The sequence below is a fragment of the Macaca fascicularis genome, chromosome 11 (genome assembly GCF_037993035.2).
Source record: "Macaca fascicularis isolate 582-1 chromosome 11, T2T-MFA8v1.1".
Lineage (NCBI taxonomy): Eukaryota > Metazoa > Chordata > Mammalia > Primates > Cercopithecidae > Macaca > Macaca fascicularis.
In genome coordinates, this window is record NC_088385.1 from 49,037,447 (window position 1) to 49,060,685 (window position 23,239).

At 42.6% G+C, this 23,239-nt stretch overlaps 1 protein-coding gene across 12 annotated transcripts in view; it reads right to left on the reverse strand.

The window, feature by feature from the left end:
• Window positions 1–5,187: 5,187 nt before the first annotated feature.
• PRICKLE1 (prickle planar cell polarity protein 1) overlaps window positions 5,188–23,239 on the reverse strand; it is a 126,628-nt gene continuing 108,576 nt past the window's right edge. For 6 of the 12 annotated variants that reach the window (XM_005570601.4, XM_065524048.1, XM_005570603.4 and 3 more), the window contains exons 2-8: window positions 15,575–15,754; window positions 13,432–13,545; window positions 12,626–12,763; window positions 11,799–12,002; window positions 9,389–9,575; window positions 7,599–8,462; window positions 5,188–7,494 (exon numbers count right to left, since the gene is read on the reverse strand). In XM_005570601.4, coding sequence (XP_005570658.1) covers window positions 6,638–7,494; window positions 7,599–8,462; window positions 9,389–9,575; window positions 11,799–12,002; window positions 12,626–12,763; window positions 13,432–13,545; window positions 15,575–15,706 — 2,496 coding nt within the window. In that variant the 5' untranslated portion in view covers window positions 15,707–15,754 and the 3' untranslated portion in view covers window positions 5,188–6,637. Of the gene's footprint in view, window positions 7,495–7,598; window positions 8,463–9,388; window positions 9,576–11,798; window positions 12,003–12,625; window positions 12,764–12,872; window positions 12,929–13,431; window positions 13,546–15,574; window positions 15,755–22,099; window positions 22,280–23,239 lie in introns of all 12 variants that reach the window. The other 6 variants (XM_074006613.1, XM_074006611.1, XM_045366477.2 and 3 more) reach the window with 4 other exon arrangements.

Consider the following 23,239-nt stretch of genomic DNA (forward strand, 5'->3'; position numbering starts at 1 on the left):
CAGTGTCTTTCTTTTCCTCCATATTCTCTACCCAAACCATTTTGAAAGCCATGCTTAGCCTGGCATGGTGGCGTACCTCTGTAGTCCCAGCTACTTGCCAGGCTGAGGTAGGAGGATCGTCTAAGCTCAGGAATTTGAGGCTGCAGTGATCCCAACACTGCACTGCAGCCTAGTTGGCAGGGTGAGACCTCATCTCTTTAAAAAAAGAAAAGGCCATCCTTAAGCCTTATTCCCCCAGTAAAGTTTATGATTCTATAACCTCGGCAAAATGTGAGCTCAGAGATGCAAAATTCAGTTATTTCTGCACATTTCTCCGTGGCCCAGTTTACCTGGAAGCCTTTCTAATGGTGTGTGTTTACAGAAAACCCATGCTCCTATGCCTTCTGTTTTTAGACTGTTCTGGTGAATGGCTGGAGAATCTAACCAGGCAATTAGCAATTTTCTCATTTGACTGAATTAAAAATGATTTTATCATAATTGCGTTACTAAGATTGAATTGATGAGACTTTTATGGAATTTTCTTGGATCCCAATAGATTTTCTTCTTCATGCATCCCAAAAGGTCACTTTTATTTTATTTTATTTTATATTTTATTTTATTTTTTATTCTTTTTATTATTTATTTTATTTTATTTATGCTGGAGTCTTACTCTGTTGCCCGGGCTGAAGTGCAGTGGCACAATCTCGACTCACTGTAACCTCTGCTTCCCAGGTTCAAGCGATTCTCCTGCCTCAACCTCCTGAGTAGCTGAGACTACAGGCACAGGCCACCACGGCCGGCTAATTTTTGTATTTTCAGTAGAGACAGGGTTTCACCATGTTGGCCAGGCTGGTCTCGAACTCCTGACCTCAGGTGATCCACCTGCTTCAGCCTCCCAAGTGCGGGAATTACAGGCATGAGCCACTGCACCTGAATAAAGGACACATATATTTCTATAAACAAGAATTAGTTGTGCCTCCCCTCAACAGTTCTAAGAGTTAAGGGAATCAGCTCTAGACTACTGAAATTACAACTCAGGGGTTGGAGACTGGCTAATGACAGGCTCATTTTGTTCAACAGTGTTTCAGAAACATTTAAATTTGTTGCTAGCATTTAAAAGCTGGGAGATGCCTACAAAAATTCAGATTTCTGGTATCTTTTGAAAAATCTGATGGTCAAGCAATATTGTTTTTCCATGGCAGTAGTCAGGAGTTTATTAGAAAACAGCAGCCCAAGAAACAAAGTGTGCCTACACTGTTAAAAACTGTTCTGAGGCTGGGCGCGGTGGCTCACGCCTGTAATCCCAGCAGTTTGGGAGGCTGAGGCAGGTCAATCACCTGTGGTCAGGAGTTCGAGACCAGCCTGGCACATGGTGAAACCCCTTCTCTACTAAAAATACAAAAATTAGGCGTGGTGGCACACGCCTGTAATCCCAGCTACTTGGGAGGCTGAGGCAGGAGAATCGCTTGAACCCAGGAGACAGAGGCTGCAGTGAGCCGAGATTGCACCACTGCACTCCAGCCTGGGCAACAGAGTGAGACTCCATCTCAAAAATAAAAAAGGTTGTGAAATCGGCTGCTTCAAGTGCAGTGGTGTTTACAACTAGTTGGTCACAACCAGTTACAGATTTCTTTGTTCCTTCTCCATTCCCACTGCTTCACTTGACTAGCCTTCTTAAAAATCATCATCATCATCATCATAAATGGTTCTGAAATCCTCTGGGCACTGCTGAAATATGTCCACCCAATACTTCCAGCACAATGTAAAGCCCTGGGTCCCATCACCCAAACTGAAAGGGACCCATGCCATACATGCAGATCTAGCAGTCTCGGGTACCCATTCCAATTTCACTACCCGTTTCATAAGACACATGATTTGTGTCTAAAGTGAGAGGGTTAGACAGCAAATGACATCTCCTTTCTCTTCTGGTACTTTTGTAACTCAGAAACTATTTAATAGAAAGCAGAGTATAGGCTGGATGCGGTGGCTCACACCTGTAATCCCAGAACTTTGGGAGGCCGAGGCGGGTGGATCACGAGGTCAAGTGTTTGAGACCAGCCTGGCCAATATAGTGAAACCCTGTCTCTACTATACATACGAAAAATTAGCCGGATGTGGTGGCGGGCGCCTGTAATCCCATCTACTCGGGAGGCTGAGGCAGGAGAATCGCTTGAACCTGGGAGATGGAGGTTGCAGTGAGCCAAGTTTGCGGTACTGCACTCCAGCCCAGACGATAATGGGAGAAAAAAAAAAAGAAAAAGAAAATAAAGCAGAGTATACAGAGCAACAACAAATGCACACACGAAATTAATCCCCCCCCCCTTTTTTTTTTGGAATCTTTTTAACCAGAGCTGAAAGGAGTTCCCACTGACTTCTTGCCAGTATTCTTCCATAGGACTTCCGCAAAGTGTTCTCCAGTGACTGCTGAGAAGTGAGGAAAATGCAACCGTTAAAGTTCTGCTTCACCTGCGTAGAGATTAGATGAGTTTTTTTTTTTTTTTTTTTTTTCTTTTTGAGATGGAGTCTCACTCTATCACCCTGGCTGGAGTGCAACAGCGTGATCTCAGCTCACCACAACCTTCACCTCCTGGGTTCAAGAGATTCTCCTGCCTCAGCCTCCCGAGTAGCTCAGATTAACAGGCACCTGCCACTACACCCAGCTAATTTTTTTGTATTTTTAGTAGAGATGGCGTTTCACCATGTTGACCAGGTTGGTCTCGAACTCCTGACTTAAGTGATTCGCCCGCCTCTGCCTCCCAAATTGCTGGGATTACAGGCGTGAGTCACCGTGCCCGGCCAGTTGCAGCGTTTTAACATTTGATATTTATCAGGCTAAGCACGGTGGCTCACACCTGTAATCCCAGCATTTTGGGAGGCCCAGGTGGGCAGATTACCTGAGGTCGGGAGTTCAAGACCAGTCTGACAATGATGGAGAAACCCCATCTACTAAATCTCCTGCCTCAACCTCCCAAGTAGCTGGGATTACCAGTAATTTGTAATTTTGTACAAAATTAGCTGGGGTGGTAGTCCCAGCTACTTGGGAGGTTGAGGCAGGAGAATCGCTGGAACCCGAGAGGCGGAGGTTGCAGTAAGCCGAGATCTCGCCACTGCACTCCAGACTGGGCAACAAGAGCGAAACTGTCTCAAAAAAAAAAAAAATTATCTCAAGATCCAATTTTGGAGTTTAGTGACTGACCAGATACTTTGAACTCTTGTTAAGTAGATCTAGTAACAACTTTTAGAGCAAATGGAATGGGCCACGGGCGGAATGATATGGTTTGGCTCTGTGTCCCCATCCAGATCTCATCTCTGTCATCCCCACCTGTGGAGGGAAGGAAATGATAGGATTATGGGGCCAGTTCCCCCATTCTGTTCTCATGATAGTGAATTCTCATGAGATCTGATGGTTTTATAACGGGTCTCTTCCCCCTTCGCTTCCTTCACACGGTCTCTCCATCTGCTGCCATGTAAGACGTTTGCTTTACCTTCTGCCATGATTGCGTTTCCTAAGGCCTCCCCCGCCGTGCGGAACTGGGTTAGACCTCTTTCCTTTATAAATTACCCAGTCTTGGCAGTTATTTGTAGTAACGTGAGAACAGACTAAGCAACTACAGGCTTTATTTTCTTGCCAATTCTTTACAGAACTGTAAGGCAGTTGCTTCCTTCTTCCTTTGTAGATAGTCTTCTGTTATTGCTACAAACTGGGATCAATTTTTAAGCTTGAAAGTTACATTATTGCTGGACGCAGTGGCTCATGCCTGTAAATCTCCAGCATTTTGGGAGGCTGAGGCGGGTGGATCACCTGAAGGTCCGGAGTTCGAGACCAGCCTGGCCAACTTGGTGAAACCCCCGTCTCTACTAAAAATATAACAAATTAGCCGGGCATGGTGGCAGGCAACTGCAATCCCAGCTACTCGTGAGGCTGAGACAGGAGAATTGCTTGAACCCGGGTGGCGGAGGTTACTGTGAGCTGAGATCGTGCCGATGCACTCCAGCCTGGGCAACAGGAGTGAAACTCCATCTCAAAAAAAAAAAAAAAGTTACATTACTATTGTGAATAAGTATCTCTGCACTTCCTTAAGCCTTTTGCAGGCTATGTAACCCTTATGTTTTGAGAATGTATCTGAAAAGTGAGGGCAGTACCTTCACCTTATACCTGCATTTCTCCAGGCTAAGTATCACCTGTTTACTATTTATTATCCATCCTTTATAAGCAACATATTGCAACAGTCTTTTCTAAAAGGATGCCCACTCATGGCAGCACAGGTTCTGAAAATTTCTTCAAAATCAAGAAATCTGCTAATACACTGAGAAGTTGTGATGGAACACTCTCATTTATATTAATGTAAATCAGGAGAATTTCTTTTGGAGAAAAATTGGCAATATCCATCAGTCTTAAATACATAACCTTGTCCCAGTAACTACACTGCTCCCAATTTATGTGCACATGTGCCAGTGTAGCATAATGTATGAGGAAAGTCAACCCCATCATTAAGAGATTGGTTAAAGATATTCCAAAAGCAGGCTATTTATTAAGCAGTTACTGAAAGAATGGGTAGACCTATATGCACTAGTGTGAAATGTCCACATGTAAAGGGAAAAAAAGCAAGTTACAGCACATATAGGTCACTACCACTTTTAAGAGAGACATTTATACAAATGTGCTTTGAATGTCTGAAGGAGACACTAGAACTGGGTAAGAGTGGTTATTTCTAGGGAGAGGAACTGGGGATCTGCGATGAAGAATGGAAAGGAGATGCTGTCTCTGACTTTTGCCCTATTTGAATTTTTTTGTGATGTGTATGCACTTCCTTTTCATTGCTGATGGTTTTTTAAAGGCACCAGACCAGGGACTGTTAAGTTACTGAGTAAAGAACTCGCTCACCGTTGGTGCTTTTCTGAAGGGGATCTGTGTAGCCCAGATACAAACCCTTGCGTGGGAAGGCTGTCCACCTACTGCTGGTTTACCCGTTGGACTTGTGTCTGTCCTCCCTAAGGCCAAATTTTCCCCACTCCAGTCTATATGGAAAAAATAATGCCTCTGTGTCTGAAGCCCTATTTCTGGCCTACAAGTGGGGCGTGTGGACACACGAGACAAATGGAGGTCTGTTAATGGTAGAACAACTGCCAAATAAATCATGCCTGAACACAGGCACAAAATGGAAGTTATCTGGATACATCTGCAAATATTTATATTCAGAAAGGTAGTTTTGTTATTTATTAAGTGTTTATTTTAAATGCCTCCCCAAAGGTCCTGGATGCCACTAGAACCTTTAGTTAGGACTGAGATGTATATGCAAGAATGGCACATATCAAAATATCTGCTCATTAGTTCAGATCCAACATAAGTTTTCCTTGAACCAGAAACTCATATTAACTTAAAGCACCCAATGGCACAGCATCCTCTAATTTAAAGATTTTAAAACAAAAACATAACCAGAAGACCCAGTTTCCAAAATTGCTGTTAAAGGCCAACAAATTAGCGGGAGGGAAGGAATAAAAAGGAATAACCTCTCTTAAAATAACAAATCTACAAAGTCCTCTGCCACAAAAGTAGATCTTTGTCATTTCCCATGAGATAATCATCACCTTGCTGAAAATGAGAAAGGCACCCTCCGCAGGCAGGGGGAAAAAACCCACTCACTGAAACAGCTTCTACTTGTTTTTACCATATATTCCAGGGGTTATGTGTGGGGGGCTGTTTTTACATTTATACAGTTTACATTGCTTGACCCATAAATAACACTTGGAAGATTAACAGGGCCATACTTGTAGAGTATTTACATAGCCCCACCATGCATACAGAGCCTTTTTTAATATTTGGAAAAAAAAAATCAAAAAAATTGAATTTTCCATCACTAAGCAATATAAATTTGACCATCTACATTTATAAACCCTGACTAAAATACAAGCAATCAGTTCATCCATAAATTCTGGTTCCCTAGCAAATCTAGCACTGCAGCGTAACAAACAGCTTACAATTCAGGGATATAAAAATATCAGTTTTAAAATCTGAACTGTACAGTATATACATTAATATTTGCACCGTTAAATTAGGAATACACTTAAGTCTATGAAATACTAAGTTATAAATAGCAATGTTTTTTGTTTTTTTTTTTCAATCTGTAGCTGGCGCTGATACAATACAATGTTTACCTGGCCAAAGAGGGTTGGAAGGGACAAGTTGGCCTCACAATAAGATGCACAGTGTTAGCTAGGTCATCGTGACTGGCATGCCTCACACCAAGACGGACTACCAAGACCTGAACCGACCTGACTTACATAAATGACAAACACTATTGCTTTACAAAGGTGGCTGGAGTTCTCCATCTTCTAAAATCAACACCCACATCCAATCCCCTTGAGACAGCATCTTGAGTATTCCCTTGAGGATTGGAAACCAAAGCAGCTGTATCGATCTGTAACGCACCCGATAGGCACAAGATGTCACGTCCACCTGGCACCATCCAAGGAGGGTAAATTGGAGAAATCACACCTTTCAAATGTTAATCTGACACGTAAACAGCAGTTGGGTTCTCATTTACATGGGCAAAGGAAGCACTTTAAACTATTTTCACAACTTTCCTATGGAAGAAAAGGATACGATTCAGATGATTAATGGCTAAGTTTTAAACAAATGCTCTCCATCACTACTTGGTTAAGAAATAATACAATTTTTGCCCTTGTGTCCCTTTTTCTTCTTGGATTTTGTTGTCCTCTGACCAAACTGAGGGGTGGGAAGTGCAGACGGTGGACTAGAAAGGTCATCTGTATAGTAGGCAAATCTCTGTGGCCGGGGTTGAGGGATTGGTTGTCCAAGAAAATATCCTTCTTCTTCCGAGTCGGAAGAGGAGGAAGAGGAAGAACACCAGGAATCATCATCCTCGCCATAGAGTCCCAGAAACCGATTCATTCCTGGGTTCTGCAGGCCGTAATCGGAAGTGGCATGGGCGTACTGTCCATAAAGATCAGCATTCTGGATGTATGCTTGGATCTCCCGGGCACTTTTATTCTGTATAAATTTCTCATAGTTATCGGGGGTGTACAGCCTCAGTCTGTCCTTGGGAGAGTATTTTCTTTCTGTAACAAGATTCAGGGCATTGTCGGAGCGCGACTTTCTACTTCTCCTGCGGCGGTGGTGATGAGACCTGGATCCCCTCTCTTCAAAATGGTAGACGCGTCTCCGAGTCCTTTCACTCATCGGAGGCTGCCGGATTTCAATGTCATAGTTCCCATTGTCGATGACATCATCGGAAAACTTGACCTGCTGTGGTCTGGACTGAGACTTGGACCTTCTGAGCACTGGCAGATGTACTGGTTTCTCTTCAGGCAGGATTTTCTCTGGACACAACTCTGAACTTAGACTCTTTAAGGACTCTGCACTCCTGTGCAGCATGGAAGAGTTCAAAGTTCCCATATTGCTCATCTTCTCACAATCTTCTGTTTCCATCTCCTCAAAATTTTGCAGCGAATATAATGATGGCCTTGGCTTGGTTTCTCCATCCACTGAAGCCCCTAGAAGAGAGACCAAAACAAGATGTGTTTCTCAATCATCCTAATATTCAACAATAATTAGCAGCTCTTTTTTTCAAATACCCCATAATCCCTAGATTACGTACCTGTGATATTGGACAATGCCAAAGAATCCATCGAATCCCGAACACTTTGCTCTGGTTTCAGGTCTGACAGACACTCCAGGGAATCTTCATACCACTGTGTTTCATCATGATTATACCCTGAAGCCCCATGGTCCAGATCCAATTCCTGGAGCCTTCTACTGCTTGCAGGGCCTGGGTGGCTGCCATAAGCAGAATCACCCAGGCCATCTTGTGACTGTGCCCAGTACATATCAGACTGGTATTTTTTACTTGCAAGGCTCTGGTTATTTTGCTTTAACTCGGTCTTATTTTTAACCATGTTATCAGATATCCAGTGCTCACTGGCTCGAATATCCATCTCATTGGGCTGTGGCTGAAAGAGGCTTTTATCACCAAACTTGAGGAGGAGCTGCGTCATATAATCTTCATGATCAGCCCATTCTTCAGGGTCTTCTGGAGTTTCCTGCTCTACTCTGCCTTTCCAAAATTCTTCACTGGCAAAACTCGTTCCTTGCCTGGAGAGACTCAGATCATCCAATTTTCGAGAGAGGGTGTCATCGGCATTGCCTGAGAGGCCAGGAAACTTGTAGTTCAGAGCGGGCGATAAGAGGAGAGACTGTCTACACTGATCTGCTGACCGGCTGCTCTTGCCCATTCGGACACTTCTTCGGGAGTCTCTTGATCGAGCTGACTGAAATGCAGAGTCGGAAGAATCAGAGGCATGGACGTCTTCACCGAGACTGCACGTTTTTGAGCAGTAAATCTGACCCTGTTTGGGAAGGAAGGGACATCCCAACAAAGAGGCTTTACACTGGGCACAAGAAAAGCATGCTTCTGTGGCGTGCCAGTGCTGCCCGTCATAGGTCATCTGCGCATGGTCCACACCTGTTTTGAAAAGGACAGAATAAATAAGTTATGATTTAATGCCTGAAACAAGGTATAAGGAAGAAATGAAGAAAATAAAGATTATGGGTATGGGGAGCCGTGTGGGTGACACAGATACAATTAATCCCCATTCTTTGTGGATTCTGTATTTGTGAATTTGCCTACTCATAAAAATTTATTCACAACCCCCAAACTAATATTGGCAACCCTTTCATGGTCATTCGCAGATGTGCAAAGTGGTAAAAATATGAATTGAACCAACACGCACTGATCCAGGAGATGCTCCAGCCTTTTGTTTCAGCTCTCATATTGTAGACAAGTGTCGCATTCCTGATCTATCTACTGCCATGTTTTCTGCGTTTTTGTGCTTTTTGTTGGTGAGTTTGCTGTTTAAAATGACCCCAAGTGTAATGCTGACAGTGCTGAAATGCTGTCATGTTCCTAAGGGCAAGAAGGCTGTGATGTGCCTTATGGAGAAAAGACGTATTACATAAGCTCCTAATCTTGAGTATGGTACTACTGGCTGTGAATTCAATATTAATGCATCAACAATGTACATTCAATAAAGCAGTGGCTTTAAGCAAAAACACACATGAAACAAGATTATGCATTGATGGGTTGATGAAACGGCAGTGCCCAGAGGCTCATAGGAACCTAACCCTGTATTCCCCCACGAGCAACGGTTCAGTGTTCACTAATCCAGCGTTCGCAGTAACTTCACAGAACACGACTACTATGAAAAACAAGAATCGACTCTCTGTTCATTTGTCAAATTTCATCAGCTGGAACATTTAAGATCTGTACATTTCACTGTATGTAAATTATATCTCAACTTTAAAAAACAGAAAAGAAAAAATAAGACTGTGGATAATTCTAGACAGACTAATGGCTAGGTGACAGGGCAGACGGGCTGGCTGTGGACTTACCAATATGTTCCCCACAGGTTTCACAGTACTCCGCATAGAGAGACTCAAAACAGCCACAGCAGAAGGGGCGGCCATCCTTCATGATATACCTCTGTCCTCCCAGGACCGTTTCACACTCAAGGCAGCAGAAGTGCTTCATGTGCCAATGGCGACCCTCAGCTTCTGTGCACTCATCAGCAAAAATTATCTTCAAAAAGAAACGTGAAACCAGAGAATGAAAGAAAATCATTAGGAACTATTTTAAAGGCCAAGTAACTGCATGTTTTTTGGGCAATGGACAGACACTGGCTCTTAAAAAAATCAAATAGCTAACCTTGTTTCTTAGAGTCACAAGCTTAAATCTAACTTGATTTAGCTACAAACTAGAGCATAAATTGACAGTACTGAAAAAAGAAACTAAATAATAAATACTTGCTTCAACCTGACAAAACAGATTCTACATTAGAAGTAATTCACTGGGTCTTATTTTTGTTCCCCAATAACATTTCCTTGGCATAATCTGGCAAAGAACACATTAACACGGAAATACTTTAGTGAAATAATTTGGTGTTTCAGTAGAAAGAAAAGTCATAAAAATGTCTGTGGACTCAACACAGTTATAGCTACACAGATGCTGGAATTGAGTGAACAGCATTTGTGTTGATAATGCTTTATTTGACCTGGTGGCCATCTCCAGATTAAGGACTCTTTATTTTTTTGAGACAGGGTCTCACTTGTAGCCCAGGCTGGAGCACAGTGGCACAATCATAGCTCACTGCAGCCTCAGACTCCTGGGCTTGAGTGATTCTCCCACCTCCGCCTCCTGAGTAGCTGGGACCACGAGGGCACAACCACCATGCCCAGCTAATTTGAAAAACATTTTGGGACAGAAATGGGGTCTCACCATGGGGTCCAGGCTGATTCTTTTATTTTTACTTATTTATTTTTATTTTTTTGAGATGGAGTCTCGCTCTGTCACCACACTGGAGTGCAGTGGCATGACCTCAGCTCACTGCAACCTCCGCCTCCTGGGTTCAAGCAATTCTCCTGCCTCAGCTTCCTGAGTAGCTGGGACTACAGGCACCCGCCACCATGCCCAGCTAATTTTTGCGTTTTTAGTAGAGATGGGTTTCACCATGTTGGCCAGGATGGTCTCTATCTCTTGATCTCATGATCCGCCCGCCTTGGCCTCCCAAAGTGCTGGGATTACAGGCATGAGCCACCGAGCCCGGCAGGTTCTTCTATTTTTGGTGTCCAAAATATGTTCAGTGGAGCACGGTGGCTCACCCCGGTATTCCCAGCATTTTGGGAGGCCGAGGCAGTCGAATCTCTTCGGGTCAGGAATTCGAGACCAGCCTGGCCAACATGGTGAAGACCGCCTCTGCTAAAAATACAAAAAAAATTAGCTGGCCGTGGTAGCAGGCACCTGTAATCCCAGCTACTCGGGAGGCTGAGGTGCAAGAATCACTTGAACACGGGAAGTGGAGGTTGCCATGAGCCGAGACTGCACCACGGCACTCCAGCCTGGGCAACAGAGAGCAACTCCATCTCAAAAAAATTTAAAAAACAAAACAAAACCAAGACCAAAACCAAAATATGTTCAAATAGAACACTGTTGAAAAAAAGGATCAAATAAATGAATGTATACAAATAAAAACAAAGTTTATTGTCACACATGGAAGGAGACTAAGATACAACGAGTAAATGCAATGAGGCACCCTGGATTGATCTTGGATAAGAAAAGGAACATTTGTTACAAAACTAGGAAAATCTAAACAAAGACTATGGTTTAGTTAATGGTATTATACTGATGATAATTTCCTAGTTTTGATACATATATTATGGTTATGTAAGATGTTAGCATCAGGGGAAGCTGGGAGAAGGGCATGCAGGACCTCTCTGTAATAGCTTTGCAATTCTTCTGTAAATCTAAAATTATTTTAAAAAGCTAAAGGGAAAAAATTTTTCCTTTCAAGCCATCATCCATTCCCACCTTCCCCCAAGGTAACTACTACTAATTTGGTATTTGTCTTTCCATACCTTTTCTGAGTATAAACAAATACATGTATCATACTGTTTTTTAAATCCTTAACAAAAAAAGACCATCTACTACATGTTCTTCTGCAACTTGTATTTTCTCACAACGCACTGAAGATATAATGCTTATCAAAGTACAAAGACATCTGCTTCCCTTTCTATTAGGTAGGTGCAAAAGTAATTGCGGTTTTGACCATTATGGCAAAAAACCGCAATTACTTTTGCACCAACCAAATATAGATTACTTCATTGTATGAATGTACAGGATTATCTTTAAAACATGCACACAGAACAAAATCCAGGAAATTTTAATATTTTGCTTAGATGTAAACAGTGGAATATTGGCTTAATCTAAGCTTATTTTTCCCAGTGTGAAAGGATGAACTTTTTTTACCTCGTCACATGCCGAGCACCGTGGTTTGAGCAGTTCTGCATGGTGCCTGCCACAGTGAATTTTTCCATCCTGATAAAAATAGATGAGGTCGACCAGCAGCTCATTGCACGTGAAGCAGACAAAACAGGATGGGTGCCAGCACACGCCAGGGCCCGCGCGGGAGGCGAACACTGCAACTTCACCTCCGTTTATCTTCAACCCACACTACAAACAAATGGGTTTGAATGTAAAAGGATCATTTTTTAAAGACGGGATTCTCAGGCTTTCCTACTTTAGGATAAATCTCGAATTTGTCAGGAATGTGTTCATTTTTGCCACCTCTGTTAATGATTAAATAGCTCTTTAATGCTGGATTACTGGTGATTCTCCACTGTAAGGCATGTGTCTCAGACATACTACGACTGTTTCTAAGGACGGTGTAATGTGATTCACACAAATAGTGGTTTTCCTGTGCCAGTCTCCTGCTGGATACATTTCCTACTCTGAGAACTGCCAGCAAAGATCTGAATGTCTTCATTATGTTTCTGCCTCTTTTGAATACGAGATGTATCCTAGCACCTACCTCCATGCCAGGATCCTACCAAAGGCAGGATTTCACCCAATGTTTGCACAAGGGTGACTGACTCCTGCTGTCATACACAGCAGTGTAGCTAGTTACAAATATGAAACATGAATTGCTATTTAATAAAAAGCCAGGCTGTCTTCCTCTCACTTTTTGGAGGCTTTCAGGGCCCACACCTCTGCTAGATAGTTAGTGGATAACCCCTAACTATCCACCCCATCCGCATCACTGCCACAAGCTACACATCGGAGAAGGGGCTGCCCACCTGCTCACACACAGCATGCATGACTGCTCTGGACAGAAGCTTAATTGTTCCTCTTCCCAGTGCTTCTTTCTTCCGCTGAGCACTGAACACCTGCAATTCTTTTTTCTCCTCTTCACTCAAAGACTGGCAATACCGCACCTTCACAGAAAGCAAAACAGAAACACCACACTGAGTGCACAGTCTTTCTCACCAGTTCTCTACTTCCAGAGTTAGGGTTTCAGGAAATAAAATAGTAAGTTTAGCTCGCCTGTGTCACACCTCCACGATTTTAAAATGACACCATATCCAAATTTTACAGCCTCTCTAGAAAAAGGGAAATGCAGCGTGAAGGAATAGTCTTTTTTTTTTTTTTTTAAATAAGAAATGTTTAATTGAAAACCCTTATCAGCACAGACATTAAAAAAAAAAAATAGGACATTAACCTTTCCACAAAAGGTTTAAACTTGTTAACTGCCACTTTTACTCTCCATTCTACATGCACTCAACTCAACTGCAGGCCTGAATGACCATAAAGCATTCACTCTGGATGCAGGGGCAGGGAAATCTCCGGCATTTGTAGGTTCCTGATCATTGGTGGGTGGCTGCAAACACTATAAAAACCAACTTGTGTTAAGTTGATTACACTGATACTCTTTTCTCTCTTCTCTCAAAGAATGGAAAGCTGTATTCTCTGGCCAAATTTTAACTAAAGAAAGGCAAAAGAGAGCCTGACTCACCAGTGAGGATATGGGGTTTATGAGCAGCATCTCAATGCTTCTCATGCATTTTTTTCTTTTTTCTAATTAGCCTTCTTCCGGCTATTTTACCTCATTATCATGTGGTGGTAACTGGTACAAAAGCTGTTTAATCCGATGCTTCTCTCCAGGGCTGTTAACGTAAGGAACCTTTTCCTCTGGTAAGCAAGCAAAATAGAGCTGGATCTGCATAAGAGACAGTGAGAATGGCATCAGTATACAGAACTGAGCATTTCAGCTCACTTAATCTTTAAAAGTTACCTTTCCCTAGGTACAGGGTTTGGCCTCTTGTAGCTAATGAGAAGACCAGCTGAGCCAACTCAGCAGAACTGCAAACCTTCAGATAACTAGCACCCAGCTGCTAAATTGCTCTTCAGGAATGTAATTTGTAGTGAAAATTAGGGACATCATAAATTATGCACCATAAAATATGCACATTTAAGACTACTTTTCCTGGTGCTGTGGCTCACGCCTGTCATCCCAGCACTCCGGGAGGCCGAGGCAGGTGGATCACCTGAGGTCAGGAGTTTGAGACCAGCCTGGCCAACGTGGTGAAACCCTGTCTCTAACTAAAACTACAAAAATTAGCTGGGTGTGGTGGTGCACACCTGTAATCCTAGCTACTCGGGAGGCTGAGGCGGGAGAATCGCTTGAACCCAGGAGGCGGAGGTGGCAGTGAGCCGAGATCGCGCCACTGCACTCCAGCCTGGGGGACAGAGGAAGACTCCATCTCAAAAAAAAAAAAAAAAAAAAAAAGACTACTCTTCCTCAGCCAATCTTCCAACGGGTCAACTAAGAGATCAGCAAGAGAGAGAGTTCTGGGTGAATTGTGCAAATTACCACACAGACTATGTGACATGGCCCCAAATCCACCCAGTACACAAACACACTGAATTTGCTCTCTGAAGTTTACACATCACAAAGACAAAAGCTGTTTAGCTAAATGTTGTAAACTCTTCTTTATCAGGTGCTCTCAAACATCAGCTTTCTTTGCTTCCATGTATGCTATTTTCTGAATACCTGAAGTCAGTCTCCCTAGGGAAATTGGAGAGAAGCCATATTGAGCTGTACTTTGCTCATTCTGAAAGGAAAACTTAATTTCTGCCTGTTTGTGTTCTGATATCTTTAAAGGAACATCCCTTAATGAGTACTGCAAAGGATACTGCAGAGCTGAGAAGGAATAAATGAAAAAAAAAAAAGACATGAGACAGGAATTTAGGGCCTGTCTACTTCAATACCTTAGTACCACACAAAACCTACCCACCCTAGATGTAAGAAGGGATTCTCTCTAAGTAGTTTGTCCAAATACTGCTTTTCTAACTGCTTCACCAGTACTCCACCCTCTCCCCATTCTATCAGCTCTAGAAGCTTTTTACAGTTATAAACACTTACTGAATATCAGCTACATGCGTGCCAGGTACTGTGCTATGCCATGGATAAATAAGGATACCCTATTCTCAAAAAATGTCCCCCCCTACAGGAAACAGAACCCTAACTCAGAGCAAAGCAACCACACACCCCACTGTCAACTTTATTTTCAAATGATGCCTTTGCTCTTTTAATAATATCACGTGATTTTCAACAAGTTAATCATTGTAAAGATATTGGGAAAATTAAATAGGCATATAGAATGTTCTCATCTTCCTTAAAATAACAACACAAACAAAGCATAAAATTAACTCTCTAATTTTTTTTTCCCAATCTCTGGTGTAAGTGACAGGCTCTTTTATATGCAAAGTTATCAAAGGTCAAATGTCTAAGCAGTAACACTTCAGAGGGTTTCTGATAGCTTGCCATCTCGCTTCCAAAGCAAAAGCATTGCTGAGAACTGGCATGGAAACTTTTCTCTTTTATTGCCTTTTTGTTGTCACAGAAGTTTTTCAAAAGGTAAATTCCTCTCACTCTCAAGAGGGATTCATCCGAAATACATATAACCAATGCATATGTAGTACTCCGGATTTCATTCATTAGAGCAAAAATGGGATCCTTATGAGGCTTCTGGAACCATGAGGTACGACGAGACTGGAAACTTCCATTGAGAAACTAAATATGACCTTCAAAAGTAAAACTTCAAAGCCATACAAAGAAGAATAAGGACTGAGGAGGGTGGTATTCCAGCATCTCAGTGATGTTCTATCCATTTGCAAAATAATGTTCTGAAGTCTGAACTCACACTGAAAAACAAAGAGTAAATATAGGATGATGAAGTTCCTACCTGCTCTGGTCTCAGGCCCGGGGGAACCCAGGCATACTCCTCCAACGCACAGCCAGAGTCATCATCTGATGTGGAACTTCTCTGACAGCCAAAGGCCAGCTTGCTCATTTTGGGCTCCATCTCCAAAGGCATAGAGTTTAAAGCCTGGTTTCTCAGGCACAGGACATCAAACAATGGCTGCTGTGGACAATATAAGAAAAAACAAAGACATCTAAAACCTGAATGCATGTCTCTTACTCTGACCCAGAGCTTTTACTGAATGCTGTTAACACACAGCTGGGCCCAGAGAAAGTAACCAAATTACTACTGTCACCACCCCCCAGCCCCCAGGCCCCCTGAAATTCAAAATTTAGAGCTATATAATTTGGTAGTAGTCCCTTTGCCAGCTCAGAATTTCAGAACATGCCACCAAAGCTAGTTTATTTCCAGGAGCCTTTAAAAGGTGCCTCTCTATAGCCAATTCCTTAGAAAAGTTCTCAAGAAAGTTGATGTGTTGACTTTCCAACTTGCCCGCAAATCCTTGTGACATCCTATAAGTTGTAGAAGGAAGTGTCAGGGATCAGGCCATCTGCCTTGCCCACTACTATGCCCCATGAAAAATGGCTCAAGACCCCCACTCGGTCCCCCGTATTTCCTAAGCAATTTTTCCAACTGAGGCAGTGCTGCCTTCTGAGAGTGGGTCCTCTCAGCCAAACTGCTTAGGTTTCAGGTTTCTAATTATGTTTTGTAAGACGCTAAACTGAGTTTACACACAAAATAGAAATAGCACAATTAAATCCTTATACTGCACATGAAATCCTCAAGCCTTTACTAAGGGCTAAAGTCAGCCAGACATTCATCAATGAGCTCCTTCAACAAACAGTCTGAATACAGCACTATGTGAAAATAAAATCCAGCTTGGTGACTGTTAATGTTTAATTGCATCATAAGCAGGCATTCACTGAAAAGTTATGCAGTCAGTGCCTACTATGTGTGAAATGTCATCAGCCTGCTATGGGCAGAGAAAGATGTAAATCCTCCTCTGAATAAAAAGCCTCCTTGGATGAAGGGCTATAAAAGTGTCAGGACAACATTCCCTGCCCTACCACCCAGGACCTTTGCTATTACCATTTATGCTCTTTGTCTCTTCTGATTCTTAAAAATCATCCCTCATCCCAGGGCACAAAGAAAAAAATAATAGTATCAGAACTTTCAGAACCAGATGGAGAGATGGAGCTTTTTTATACCTGGCCCTTTCACCCACAAAAAAATGGGGTAAAAAAAGAAAATTACATATAATTATCCCAACTCAATCATTTTAGAGAAAACAAGGTTCAGGAAAGTCAAGAGACTTGTCCAAGGTCATATGGCTAAAAGCCAGAGTCTAGTCACACATACACACTGACATGTCAGACTTCCAAAAATTCTTCTGCCTTAATAAACGTTCTTCCATCTCAGGAAGGATGTCAAAAACAAAAAGAAAGTTTTCATTTGCTTAAACAAGTAGGAAAGGCAGTGAAAACCCATACACTTTCAGCCTGAGACTAAGTCATTTTTCAGCAACTATCTCAATTCAACTCTAAATGCTAAGAGTGTTGAAAAATACTACCTATTAAAACCTTTGATTATTAGCCGGGTGAGGTAGCTCACGCCTGTAATCCCAGCACTTTGGGAGGCTGAGGCGGATGGATCACAAGGTCAGGAGTTTGAGCCCAGCCTGGCCAATATAGTGAAGCCCTGTCTCTACTAAAAACACAAAAATTAGCCAGGCGTGGTGGTGGGTGCCTGTAATCCCAGCTACTCAGGAGGCTGAGGCAGGAGAATTGCTTGAAACCAGGAGGCAGAGGTTGCAGTGAGCTGAGATTTTACCCCTGGACTCCAGTCTGGGCGACAGAGCGAGACTCCGTCTCGAAAAAAATAAAATAAAATAAAACCTGATTAAAATATTTGGTTTCTCTTTTATAAATGATAGGACATTGAGAAAATTAACATTGTAACAAATGAAGGGCAAGCGCCTCATAGCTACAATCTATATTAGCAGTAGGAGCAATGCCACACATATATTATTCCAACTAATAAATTTAACTTGCATTCACCCTGAACAAAAAGTGAAGATGACCTCATTTCCTACACTACCATTGGGAGGTTATGACCTTTTAAACAAGGCATTATTTCACACAGGTGCAACTCATTCATGTCTTGACTAAGGAAAGGCTTTCTAAACATAGGCGTATTCCTCTGACTCCTCAATAAAAAAGGATGTGTTAATGAGTCAGAAAATGTCTTGGATATTTTGAAAAAACTACTCCCACATGTCAAAGGAAGGGAACCAGAGGTTAAGAATTTAATTAGTAACTCTAAAACTCCTACCAGGAGAATGAGTGCCTTCAATGCAATTTAACCCAAATCATGAAAGATGAACATCTGCCCCCTGCTAAATCAGGCTAAGTGGGGAGACACTAAGGTATTCGCTCTGCAGACTTACAAAGAACATAAATATTCAATAGAACCTAAAAATTAAATGCCACTGGATTATAAAACAAGAGAAAACATCACAAATTAAGACAAGCCATGGATTTTCCAAGCTAGCACAAAGATACCGATTGCCGAAGATTTGAATTACTTTTACGGCTAGCTGTACTCCCTGATTAGCCTTTTGTGAAAAACGTACAGTAAATTACTATCCTAATCAAGGTAAATCAACGTTAGCACGACATGCCACAATCCCACCATCCCCTCCTCCCAATCACCTGGAAGTTCTGGCCACATCTCAAACTTACAATTCCCACAAGTTCATTCCAGCCTTTCAACAAAGTACATTGAGGACTGACTGTCATTCATGCACAAAGTAAAGAGTCCAATTGAAGAACCATGAGTGACAATATCCTTTCCATTATAGGCATGGCTTTGTGTTTCATTTGTTAGTAGACAGTTAACTTACTTCTCCATGCCTGGCTGGTACCATTAGTGTTACGGCATTTAATCACTCTATCAAGCAACCCACTGTAAGTGGTGTCTCATTTAACAGATGGGGAAACTGAGCCTCAGAGCAATGTGCCTCAGGGTAAACTGTCCAAGGTCAGTAAGTGGTCTTAGGATCGGTCTTGGCTGTGATCCTAAACCCCTGCAACCCCAAGCTGCCTCCTGTGGGGAGTGCTGATGGAGCCAGTTCCCTTTTCTTGAGTGAATCAGCCAAGCTACTGCGCTGCAGACACACAAAATGACACAACTGGAGGGGAGCCCACTTCACCCACAGAAGGCATTTTAAGGATATACAGTCAAAAAGGATTGTAAAAATTCAATGGTCTCATGAGCACTTGGTTCAGAGTTTATTCACTGAGGTAAGTTTTTCTTTTTCCTTTATATCAGAGAATATTTAAAATGACAAAACATTACATTCACTGGCAAGTTCTCAGAGCTCATCAAAACACAAACATTAAAAAAATGTTGGCTGGGCGCAGTGGCTCACACCTGTAATCCCAGCATTTTGGGAGGCTGAGGCAGGCAGACCACCTGAGGTCAGGAGTTCAAGACCAGCCTGGCCAACGTAGTGAAACCCCCTATCTACTAAAAATATAAAAATTAGCTGGGCGTGGTGGTATGTGTCTGTAATCTCAGCTACTCAGGAGGCTGAGGCAGGAGAATTGCTTGAACCGGAAGTTGCAGTGAGCCCAGATCACACCATTGCACTCCAGCCTAGGTGACAAGAGCAAAACTTCGTCTCAAAAAAAAAAAAAAAAAAAAAGTTATATGGCATGGCCTCCACTGGGACCAGGCTGTGCTGAGTCGCGACATCATCACTAGCAACTTCTTTTAATTTTCCTTTCTTTTTTTGAGTTTTGCTCTTGTTGCCAAGGCTGGGCGCGATCTTATCTTACTGCAACCTCCGCCTCCTGGGTTCAAGCAATTCTCCTGCCTCACCCTCCCAAGCAGCTAGGATTACAGGCATGCGCCACCATGCCCAGCTAATTTCATATTTTTAGTAGAGACGGGGTTTCTCCATGTTTGTCAGGCTGGTCTTGAACTTCTGACCTCAGGTGATCTGCCCACTTCGGCCCCCCAAAGTGCTGCGATTACAGGCGTGAGCCATGGTACCTGGCTTCTAGCAACTTGTTTACCTGATAACACAAAAACTTCTTTTTTTTTTTTTTTTTGAGACGGAGTCTCGCTCTGTCGCCCGGGCTGGAGTGCAGTGGCCGGATCTTAGCTCACTGCAAGCTCCGCCTCCCGGGTTTACGCCATTCTCCTGCCTCAGCCTCCCGAGTAGCTGGGACTACAGGCGCCCGCCACCTCGCCCGGCTAGTTTTTTGTATTTTTTAGTAGAGACGGAGTTTCACCGTGTTAGCCAGGATGGTCTCGATCTCCTGACCTCGTGCTCCGCCCGTCTCGGCCTCCCAAAGTGCTGGGATTACAGGCTTGAGCCACCGCGCCCGGCCCACAAAAACTTCAATTTAGATTTTTCTTTTTCCTATTTATCTGTCACCCAGGCTGGAGTGCAGTGGCTCACTGCAGCCTATTTACCTCCCAGGTCCAAGCAATCCTCCTACCTCAGCCTCCCAAGTAGCTGGGACCATGGGCATGTGCCACTACACCGAAGTTTTTTGTTTTTGATTTTTGTAGAGATGGGGTCTCCCTATGTTGCCCAGGCTGGTCTCAAACTCCTGGACTCAAAATATCCTCCTGCCTCGGCCTCCCCAAATGCTGGGATTAAAGGTGTGAGCCATGGCATCTGACTTTATTTTTAAAGATTGCTTGTACTTGCCAAGAGATCCTGAGAGTCTATTCTTAAGTATATCAGTTGGGTGAAAGCAGTGGCAGCTAAACATAGTTCTTACGCTTGTAAAAAGTTACACTAAAAATTATGAAAATGTGGCTGGGCATGGTGGCTCATGCATGTAATAATCCCAGCACTTTGGGAGGCTGAGGCGGGTGGATCACCTGAGGTCAGGAGTTTGAGACCAGCCTGACCAACATGGAGAAACCCTGTCTCTACTAAAAATACAAAATTATCCAGGCATGGTGCACACCTGTAATCCCAGCTACTTGGGAGGCTGAGGAAGGAGAATCGCTTGAAGCCAGGAGGTGGAGGTTGCAGTGAGCTGAGATCATGCCATTGCACTCCAGCCTGGGCAAGAAAAGCAAAACTCCATCTCAAAACAAAACAAAGCAAACAAACAAACAAACAAAACCATACACACACACACACACACACACACACATATATATGTATATGTGACCTCACAATATCCCTTCCTTAGGCATTTAAATCACTATATGGTATTTACTTTGGCAGCACAGAAGGAAGAAGGGAGCCTGGCCATTCCTTCTGCTCCGGGTCATGGCTGAGGTTCTTCCTGAGGATACCTAACCATGGCTGTATGTAGTCTGCCAAAACATCATGTTTTAAGCCAAGCATATGAGACCACAGGTAAATTAGACCTAATAGAAAAATTCTAATAACTTTATTTTCAGGTATTGTCTCTTAAGGTTGATGACATGAAACGGGCAGAATCAGGTTTAAAACTAGTCTGCGTTATAATGGAAATAGAACTATTCAAAGTTGGGGTTATGAGAGAGTAAAACTTTTTTTTAATGATGCTGCTTCTTTCTTTTGTAGAACCATGCTTAGATGAACTAACAGTGGCCCTGCCCTATACTTTTTTTTTTTTGATAAAATTTTATTTGGGCATTACTTTAAACTTCCAAAAAGTTGCAATAGTAAAAGAACTCTGATAGATCCCTTACCCAGACCCACCAATGGTTTACATTTTGCTCCATTTGCTTTTGCATCATCCTCCTCCCTCCCTCTTCCTCTCTCTGTCTCACATGTATACACACTTCTGTGGGATCCATTTGAGAGTGTATTTTTTACATTCTTTTACCAAGCCACAGCTCAAAACATCAGTATTCTTGACTATTCTAAGGCAGGCTTATTGTCTTGGTCTTAAAATGTTGTAGCGACCCTAATCATAAATGAATGTCAACTATGCATTAACCAATCCTGTGTGAAGTTTGGAAATAAATCAGTAGGCATCCTGTTTCTCCAGTGTCTCTCTATAATTCTGAATGTAAGTAAACCTCATAATGCAGGAGAAAAAAAAGCAAAACAGTTTTCAGAGATGGGTTTGTTCAGGTTCCAAACAGTCTGACCATTAAGGAGGTATGTGGAGGGCACAGAACCTTTTAACAGCTACCACCACCATCAAAGATGGCAATGGGAGGGCGTGGTCAAGCACAAGGAACAGCTGTTAAAACTTAATTATCTAGCAGGTTCATGAGTTCTTCGCAGACACTATTTTGAAGACTAAAAGCCTACTATCAGAGTCCAGTAGAGAAACAAATGTCAAACAGAAAAGAAGGGTATGGTCACAAGGGAGGTGAGAAAGAAGCCCAAGGTCACATAGAGAGAGCTGGGATACTTTTTTTTTAGAAAGGCAAGGATTATCATGAGGCTATTCCATGCAATAGAAAATGGAACAGTCCATTTCCCTCCTTTGTCCTTTCTCTTGCCTCTTCCTTCAAAATAATTAAATAGCTATTTCTCACCATTAGTAACAAAGTCAAGCAGCTAGCAGATGTACGACTTCTCAATCATCATTGTCAAGAGAATATCTGACCCAAAGGATAAGGGCTAGACTTAGGAAATGGAATCTGACGCTCTCAGCATTCAGTAAACTTGGTCCTGATGTCTTCAAAGCTTTGACAAGTCAACAAACATCTTGAGACCTGATTTTTTAAAAATAGAAAAGACAGAAAACAGAAAAGAATTTCATGACCATAAAGAATTAAAGCTCCTATTGCAACGTACCAATTGGCATTGCTGCTTCCACTGGGACCAAACAGACTTTCTTGAAGCTAACCAGTGACAAATGGAATTGAAACAATATGTTAATAACAAAACCTGAGTTTCATCTTCTTTTTGAGCTTGGGAGGGCTTTAGCCTTCTGAACAGCAGACATATTTGCCAAGTTATTGGCCAACATTTCCAGCTGCTTTGGAAGCAGCTTCTAACCAGTCCCCGCATAAAACCGCCAACACATACACGTAGCATGTGTGCGTGCACACATTCGCACACAGCATGTGTAGTGGTCTATGGAGCATGGCAGTTTTTCTAGTTGCCTTAGGTAAAGCTTGTTCCCCAAATTCGAGTATGGCCTCATTCATATAACATAGTGATATAATGAGGGGTTCCTTTGTGAAATTTACTTTCTAGATTCATTCACTGCATTCATTAATTCATCCTTATATTTACAGTTGTTATTGAATCGTTTGGGGAATGTCAAAAGAAGCCAACTGACATTTATTCCATTAAAAGCCAGATCTTAAAAAGAAATGTAATGGCCAGGTGCAGTGGCTCACGCCTGTAATCCCGGCACTATAGGAGGCCGAGGTGGCCTTGAGGTCAGGAGTTCGAGACCAACCTGATCAACATGGTGAAACCCCATCTCTACTAAAAATACAAAATTAGCTGGGCATGGTGATGCATGCCTGTAATCCCACTATTTGGGAGGCTAAGGCAGGAGAATTGCTTGAACCCGGGAGGCAGAGGTTGCAGTGAACCAAGATCGCGCCACTGCACTCCAGCCTGGGCAACAAGAGCAAAACTCCACCTAAAAAAAAAAAAGAAAGAAAAAGAAAATTCCATTATTCATCTCCTTGCTTTCTTCCATGGTGGCACATATAAAA